The following is an 8,937-nucleotide window of genomic DNA, read 5'->3' as shown; positions in this document are numbered from 1 at the left end:
GTAGCTTGAGCCTAAATTTAACAAGGTGGCCTGCATCCTAATTGTTTTTTTGTAAGCGGCTCGGGCCCAATTTTAGTTTGAGACCCCTAATCTAATGAGTGATAGCTACTGTAGGAAAGCTGTGTCTCTTCATCTTCTGTTTGCTCCGGAATCTTACCGAATTTAAATTAGTGGCGAATCATACTTTAAAGGGGTTGTGCGACCCTAGGCTACAAGTCTGGAGTCACTATGTGACTGCAGACTTGTGAATCCTCCTATCATACACACTGCACGCTGTGAGGGTTCTCTATGCCAGGAGCGGACGATCATGTGGCCGCAAGTACGCAATATACATATTTCCATCCACATTCCGACTAGACTTGACCAGCCTGACTCAATACACTTGCATTGAGCGAGGCCGCACTCATCTACTTGGCAATCAACTGCATGTATGCAAATCATATACTTGCGGTCATGCACTTGCCACTCCCAACGCCGGCATTGGAGAATCCTGACAGCGTGTAGTGTGTGCGATGTGAGGACACACAAGTCTGCAGTCACATAGACACTGACTGGAGACTTGTAGCCTAAGCCCAGACAACCACTTTGAACTAATCATTGTCTATGACAAGACAACTCTTTCACTCAAAAAGCCAATATAACACACATATACATACACACATATATATATATATATTCAGATATTTCTGGGGATTCTAAGGGTGCTTTCTCATTGCGTTTAGGCACCTGTTCAGTGGCCCCCGTCTGGGCTTACATCCAAACTCCCCTGCAAAATGGGATTCGGACGTATGCACCTATGTGGCCATAGACTATAATGGTGATGGCAGAGTGAATGTGCGCTCTGTTGTGCATATACACCTACTAGAGGCGGACACCCAGACACAGTCTACTACATCTGAGTGTCCACCTTCAGCAGGCGTACATACCCGAATATGATGCACGGAAAAGCACACATTCTCTCTGCCAGCACCATTATAGTCTGTGGCCCCATCATTACATAGGTCCGAATCCCGTTTTGCGTGGGGGTGGGGGGTCGGCTGTAAGCCCCGACTGAACGGGTGCCTAAACGCAATGTAAAAAGTACCCTAAGTTCTAGAAACTGGAGACAAAACATTGAAAAACGTCTGTCTCCATATTCAATCTAGCAAAGAACAATCGACTGAAAATAAATATACCAGGGTTTTTTTTTTGTTGAAGTGGATCAAAAGGAAAGCATCTGCACCAAGTTTAAAGAAATGAAAATTTTAAAAAAACACTAGCGACTTCTTTGGTACTTCTGGGTCATTCCTGGTCCCATATTAGTTTCTGGTCTTCTGAAATTATGTGAGGTCACTTTTCTACACTATAAATCATTACAAGGGAACAAGGGTACAGAGACCACCGTGGGAACCAAGAAAGTATTGCCATTGGAACACCAAAGGGAGGCAAGTACAGCATTTTTGGTTTTTACTTGTCTCAATTTGCACATGTTGCTACAGGTAATCTGCAGTTAAAACAGCAACAAATGAAGACATGCTGCCAGTTTAAAAATTTACACAAGTCAATTTTGCCAGTAATGTATCTTACTGCAGATTTTCTGTTCCCTATCAGCACACACTTATACATCTCTTGTATATGCACTAAAAATCCCTGCATTTGTAAATCAATGCTTAGGGCCTATACTGACAGACTGATGGCAGTCATTAAACATCCACCGATAAGCTGCATGCAAGCCGATCACTAGACATTTAATGGCCTGTTCAGACAGGCCGACCACACTTCCATGCGTACAGAACATCATGTCATCGGCAGCACATCTCCAGTTTATACAGGACGATGTGCCGCTGAGAGTGAGGATTTTTAAGCCTGCTTAAAAATCATCTCACTTGATGAGCGAGCGTTTGCTTGTTCATTGGGCGCCTGCCAGCTTGTTTAGACAGGCTGATAATTGGGAAGCGAGCGTACCTAGGAATGATCTACCGGCCTACCTTAAAGGGACCTCTACAGTGAGCTGCAGCCTAGCATGACTGGTGAGGGCGCATTTAGAAGGACATATAAATCGGAATGAGACCAGAACGCAGTGCATGGACTGGTCGGTGGCTCTCCCGACCCGAGTGTGGCAGCTGCATAGAAATACATGAAGTTGTCACACTCTGGTAGAGAGAGCCACCGACCAGTTTGTGCACTGCGTTCTGATCTAGGTCCGAGTTATACAGCCATTTGACTGCGCCCTAAGGCCACGTGCCCACGTTCAGTATTCGGTCAGTATTTTACATCAGTATTTGTAAGCCAAAACCAGGAGTGGGTGATAAATACAGAAGTGGTGACGTGTTTATATCATACTTTTCCTCTGATTGTTCCACTCCTGTTTTAGGTTTACAAATACTGATTAAATACTGAACGTGTGAACATGACCTTACAGAAAGTATTAGAGCGCTTTTCAAGTAAATAGACTTTTCAATCACATGCTGCCTAAATTGAACATAATATAGGCACATTCTTGCCTGGTTTATGAAAGAAATGAGGAATTTTAATAAAGCTTTAGATTACCCTACTAAGTCTTTCATTTCTTATATGAGGAAAAGTAAAGAGATGATCGACTAGTCAGACGCTGACCATAGACTTCCCTGTATATTTTATAATTACAATAATTGGTTCGATCTGGCAAAATACAGGTAGGCAAGAAAGCCCAATGTATATATCCTACAATAAAGCACAATACTTCACCTTCAAGATTCATGTTTATTGAACAGTTTGGCTTTCATATTGCACAACAGAAAAAAAAATATCCATTTTAGCTCTGTCTGCTTGTATTTAACTCCATAAATCAAAAATAAATACAATAACAATGAACTTGGGCATCCAGGCAACTTATAGATCGTTGGAGGTGATTAAATGTATGGAGGGCAATGTGGGAATACCAGAATGCTATGTGGGACTGTGCATTCAGAAATCAATCTTCTAGGAAGGGGCCTGGTTACACATCCCCCACCTCTCCGCACTCCCTTTAATAGGATGTCATTTAGATGTAAATAGCCACTTACTGAAAGATTCCGGTTAGTATGGAGCAGGGGTTGGCACAAGATCTCAAGCGAGATGCCCCTTTGATGCATCACTACAGGCCTCCTCTTGCCTCCTAGAGAGGGGGTGTGGGGACCAAGGGGGGAGTAGGAAAGGGGGAGACGAGTCTCCTGTGTGGATTTGGTTTTGTGCCTGACACACATGGGTCAAGTCTGCATTAACCCATGTCTTCCTAATTTGCATGAAAATAAAACAGTCTCTTAAATAAAAAAAAGAAAAAAACAGTTGCAGGAATTTTCACAAATTACATTAACCCATTCTCTGAGACCCTGCCAGTAATCCACATCGGTGATCGCTCTACCAGTTTGCAATCTGATCATAGTTTTTTTTTAACTTAATTTCAATTTCTTCTTATTGTAGCAACACTATAAGTCCTAGTGTGAACGTCTGTTTTCTCCTGCACACAATAATCAGATTAGGGAGCTGACCCCAGTGCACTCACAGAGGTATACATTGCCTATGCAGGCTGCTCCGGGTTAACCCTGTAGGTGCAAACACAAATTACAGTGCTTCAATATACTCTTACTGTACCACCAAAAGTTAAAAAACACAAGTCCCAGTGCTCTCTGACCTCTGGCCTCACACCAGCAAACTGGATCTTCTAATCAAGTATAAGGGGCCATTAAGAGGTTACATGGCCCTTCTGTGGGATCGCCTATAGGGTTAAAAGAAGTTTGGCATAGGGTCAGCAGCTGGATGATAACCTCTTGGTGCCTTCCTGCAAGAACTAAATGTAACATTGCTTATTGTAGCACTGAAATTGAATAGTATAATAAATAGCTCGATACATCCTGGGCCTCTGGTAACAATACGATGTGTATAACCTCTTTATACCGATTCCATTCTTCTCATTAATGGAACAAAAAAAGTTTCCTTTCAACTTTCCCCACCCCCCTCTGCCTCTCTTTCCATCATCTCCTACCTCTTCACTTTCCATCAGGCTACAGCCATCCTGCTCTGTCTACCTCCATTTATTTTGTCCTGTTTTCTCAAACCCTCAAGAAACTTGTGTCCAGTAAACAAATAGTACTTTGGCATGTTTAGCCTTATTTTCTTTTTTTTAATATCCCAAAAATTTGAAAAAAAAAAAAAAAAATCATTTTGGTTTTAGAACAGGGTTATTTATATATATATAAAAAAAACAAGTCAAAAGAAAACCAAATCAATAAACACAAAATATTTCACATAAGAGTTACAAAAATACTTTGCTCTCCAAAATATTTATCCTAGTATAGCACCACAGCTGAAATTCAGCAAGTGTTAAGAAATAGAAACAACAAAAAAAAAACGCAACACAGCTCACCTCCATACGGTATTAAAATAAATACATATAGTTTGATTGTGTGCTATGGTGGATGAAAGCAAAGTCAATGCAGCAGAAGAACTAGCACCTACTCAAGTTGATCCACCTAAAGGCATGTTTTACTGATTATAGACCATCTTTAAGTATGCCAATCATGCCAACGGGCACCATAGTTATTGTAGGGCCAAGAGATGATGTTCCAGGAGGTCTCACTTGATATGAGAAACATTTCATTTACTTCCTAATCACAGTTCACTGACGGGGAATGTCCTAAATTTCAGACTAGGAGGTAAAGGGATGGCATTTCCTCCTGGGTTCCAGCCCCAGACAGGGTGAGTTCTAGGCACAGCTTTAGGGTCCTGTGTCTTTAAAGAATAAGCAGGACACAGGTCTCCATCCTCTCCTACTACAAGAGAGGGTGGTGCTGGAAAATTCCCCAAAAAGCTAAATGGGGGTCTAACAGGTGCATGAGGGTTAGAGGCAGACTTTTTTCCATTGGCATTCCTGTCCCGAATCTTCTTCTTCTTTAGTAGCACTTTGCCCTTAGGCCTCCCCGGCCTTTTGCCACCAGGGGACTTACATTTTCGTGTAATGGCGGGGTGCAAGTCTCTCAAGTCTGTTCTGAAGCCCCTGGCGTAACACCACAATTTGGATTGCCGGACCAGCCTATCAAACTGTTGTACCCTGGGTTCTGGCTCCACAGGCTGGGGACCCTCATTAGGACCCTCCTCCTCCTCTTCTGGAGGTAGAGATGCCTCTTCTTCATTGTCCACTGCTATTTTAGGGGACTGCCCACATTCTTGGGTCACACACTTTTTCTCCTCGGATTCTTTAGTATTGGATTCCTGGGGAGGCGTTGGACTACTGGCCCGCACAGCAGTTTGGGTGTCCTTTGCCGGCGGTTTTGGAGATCTGCAGTCCCGGCTCCTCGTTATTATATGGCGACTGATCTTATTAATCTCTACGGATCTATAAACGTCACCGCTGCTGTCAGATTCGGTGTCCGATGAGCTCGTCTGGTAGATGGCGCAGTCCGAGGGGCTGGAGTAGCCTACTGAGGTAGCTGGGCTATGCGGGGCACTCGGAAATATATCCACAAGCTCAGTTGGGAACGTGGCTCTCATCCTGGAGGGCACACAGTCCTTTTGTGGCGTTTCGGGGGCGTCCCCTTCAAGTTGCATCCACTCTTTAGAAATCACAGTATTTGGCCCCCAGGATGAGGAGCAGAGAACACGGAGATCCTCCCTGGATATCAGACAGCACTGCACGGCCCGGCTGGGGACAGACCGCAGAGCCTTTAAGGCCCGGAGCTCCCGCAGGTCACAACGCCGGCTCTGGATGTGCAGCCTCTCCATCCGGCGGCAGACCCGCCCCCGCGGAACCCCCCGCAGCGGCCCGCTCAGCACCTCGGCCAGTGCGAACAGCTGCCGGCCTCCGACGTGTAGGTAGCCCATCCGGGTGCCGGCTATTTCCTGGTATCCTGCCCTGGGCTCCATCAGGGTCCATGTGGCTTTCAGAACTGTTGGTGAAGAGAAGTGGGAGCCCACAGTCCGGCACAGAACGCTACGGAGCCCGGCCCGGCATACTGCCGGCAGCGGGAATGAAGCGCGGCTCAGCCCGGACCACGGCGATCAGCGACTACAGAGCTCTGCAGGCAGACAACTTCCGAATCCATCCATGTATGTGCGGTCAGCGCCCACATGCAAACTCCATCCCCGGATTCACAGGTGCAGCCTGGCAGTTCCGTTTCCCATGTGAAGCCGGTGCTGCGCTTCTCACAGACAATAGTATGAGGGCAGAGGGCGCTGCGGGTCCGGGCGGCAGTCAGTGGGCAGCCCCGGTCTCCGGTGCGCGCAGTCCCGGGTGTAGCGCATGCACGGCGCCGCGCAGCCTTCTGCGCTTTCTCCGTCCAGCCCACCGCACGCTGGACGACGAGCCTGCCAATCAACGTGCGAAACCCTCTCTCCCCATTGGTCGCTTTTCATCGTGACATCACAACTTTAAAAAAAATGTATCCGCCCCTTCACCAATATCTCACAAAGAGACCGTGGAGCCTAATGGTAAAGCCATGGCTTCTGCCTCTGGCCAGGCACTGCTGGGGGCACCCGGGGCTTCCCACCGGTCACTGGTGCCCCCCAAGTGATTACACCCCGTGGGTATAAGGGTGAGAATTGTCCCATAGACTGTAGTCATAAAAGGCACAATGCACTAAGATATGGCCGGCGGTGTGCCCCTCATCAGTGCACGAGTATACCCAGCAGCGTGCAGCCCCGGGGCATCTACCTGCCCGTGCACCGTGGGGAGAAGCGCCGGTATCTGCCCTCATAGCGTGAGCTAGCCGTGCAGTGTATACAATACAATAGCTCCCATATCAGGGAGGAATATACGGCTGTAATGTGTGTATATAGAATGTAGAATATATATATATATATATATATATATACATACATACACTATAGCTATAGTCAATGTGTGTATATATAATGTAGAATATATATATATATACACTATAGCTATAGTCAATGTGTGTGTATATATAATGTAGAATATATACTATATATATATATATATATATACACTATATCTATAGTCGTTGTGTAATGTGTGTATATATATATATATACACTATATAGTCGTTGTGTAATGCAAGTGCATATATATGTGGAATGAGGAATATATATATACATACACATATACTATAAATATATTCTACATTAAACACATGCATTATACAACCACCATATATAGTAGCATTGTGTGTATATATATATATATATATATATATATATATATACATATACAAATATTTCATATCTATTTGTATTTGTTTCACATCAATCTGTCTCATATTTATCTGATTTATATAATTAACCTGCTATATATATTTTTATGGATCTAATCTCATATCTATAACTATAGTAACTATGTATCTATCATCTCACATCTATTTATCATATAATCTGGCCATATATGTTATGTCATATTTATTATTTTCAGATGTATCAAGAGATAATATATATAAATATATAATAATAATTGTATTTATATATATATATATAATTTCTGATTATATTTATGTATATTAGCTTTGGGAACACGTTTACCTTTTCTTTTCAAAACCAAACAATTAAACAGCTTAGTATGATGACTAGTAGTAATGGGAAGCTATGGGATGCGTTATTTCAGTGCTGTCCGCTCCTGTACACACGGCTACATGTAGGTACATGGACGTTGCGCTACCAGATGAGATACGTCACTGTGCAGACTGCGGCGCGCTACTTGCGGCAGGACACGCGGGCTGCTGGGTAACAGACACAAATTCCATGATACCTGTAATAAATCCCAATATTAGCGCAGATTGGCCTCCATTTAGCGGCGGCTGCCCCCTGTGACCGCACTGCACGCACCGGGGCCGCTCTCGGCGCAGCAGGCACAGCGCTGGGCTCTGCTATCTGCGGTCAGTGGTTCTGGTAGAAGAGTAATGGCGCTGCATACAGATAATATTTGTAGCCTCCTGATCGCTAATTATTTGCAGGATATTGGTGATTACTTCGATGCTGCCTGTATCTGTTAGTGACCATGTTTATGTTTATTACTTGTACGGGCGTCACACCGCCGCCTAGTGGCGAATATTGCAGGGCTCTGCCTCTGTGCAGATGGCCATGCTGCGCACACGAGGTCATCATGAAAAACGCCTAGTACATTTCTGTAAAGCCAGCAGCAAGATACGATAGGACAGATGACAGACATTTTATATAGATAGATATAAATACATATATATCTATATATAAAATGTCTGTCGTTATCAATAGATAGATATATATTAGATAGATTATAGATATGTATATGTAGATATACTGATAGGTATATATGAGAGATAAAAAAAAAACATTTTTTTTATGGATCAGGATCTCTTTTGTTTTGTTTTTTACTCATGTAAACAATCAAGGATTCAAGCTTGAAGCCCCTCGACCACCATTCTGCCTGATGAGGTGGTGCCCCCTTCCAGACAGGGAAAAAAACTGAGTTGGTTGCACTTCTATTGGAGATAGATGGATTCATTGTCCCTTCATTCTTGGCTTTGCTGCTGCGACCTGGTGATGGCGCACGCATACACCTGAAGTGCATTGTTTCTGACACTTTAATGAAGTTTGTTTCCATAATTCTACTAGAGTGACTTGAGTGTCCTGTAATCACATGTGAAGGATATTTGGACATTGGAGTCAAAATGTGCAATTAATTTCCTCCAATCTTTCAAGTTGCTCTTTTCCTGGCATGTTATGCAGCAGACTGTGAGGGATACGAATAATTGTAGCATTGTCCCTATTATTCCTCACAGAGTGCCAGAGTCTGCTGTCTTTATGTTTGCACAACCTACAATGTGAACCTTTAAAAGGTTATTCCCAAGATAGTAAATTATTCCCTATTCCTAGCAGTCAATCCCACAGCAATCCTGAGAAAGGGGATCTGGTACCCGGGATCCAGAATCTGCAGAGCCCGTCTTGAATGTAGTGCAGGTGCACAGACTCAACCTCTGCTATATTAATAATTAATTTTTATTTATACAATCTATG

The 8,937-nt window shown here is 43.8% G+C and overlaps 1 protein-coding gene across 1 annotated transcript; it reads right to left on the bottom strand.

The window, feature by feature from the left end:
- Positions 1-2,701: 2,701 nt before the first annotated feature.
- Positions 2,702-6,319, bottom strand: EPOP (elongin BC and polycomb repressive complex 2 associated protein). Its single transcript, XM_073681120.1, has one exon. It carries the CDS (start codon positions 5,857-5,859, stop codon positions 4,609-4,611), a length of 1,251 nt encoding a protein of 416 aa, XP_073537221.1. The 5' UTR covers positions 5,860-6,319; the 3' UTR covers positions 2,702-4,608.
- Between the last annotated feature and the right edge of the window lie 2,618 nt (positions 6,320-8,937).

Source organism: Phyllobates terribilis, unplaced genomic scaffold, assembly GCF_046119375.1.
Source record: "Phyllobates terribilis strain yellow unplaced genomic scaffold, ASM4611937v1 Scaffold_5__5_contigs__length_657084704, whole genome shotgun sequence".
Taxonomy (NCBI): domain Eukaryota; kingdom Metazoa; phylum Chordata; class Amphibia; order Anura; family Dendrobatidae; genus Phyllobates; species Phyllobates terribilis.
The sequence above is the reverse complement of the archived record's forward strand: the minus strand, read 5'-3'. Positions and strand labels throughout refer to the sequence as shown.

Coding starts and splice junctions, on each gene's coding strand:
- EPOP (XM_073681120.1), bottom strand. CDS start 5,859: ATGGAGCCCAGGGCAGGATACCAGGAAATAGCCGGCACCCGGATGGGC.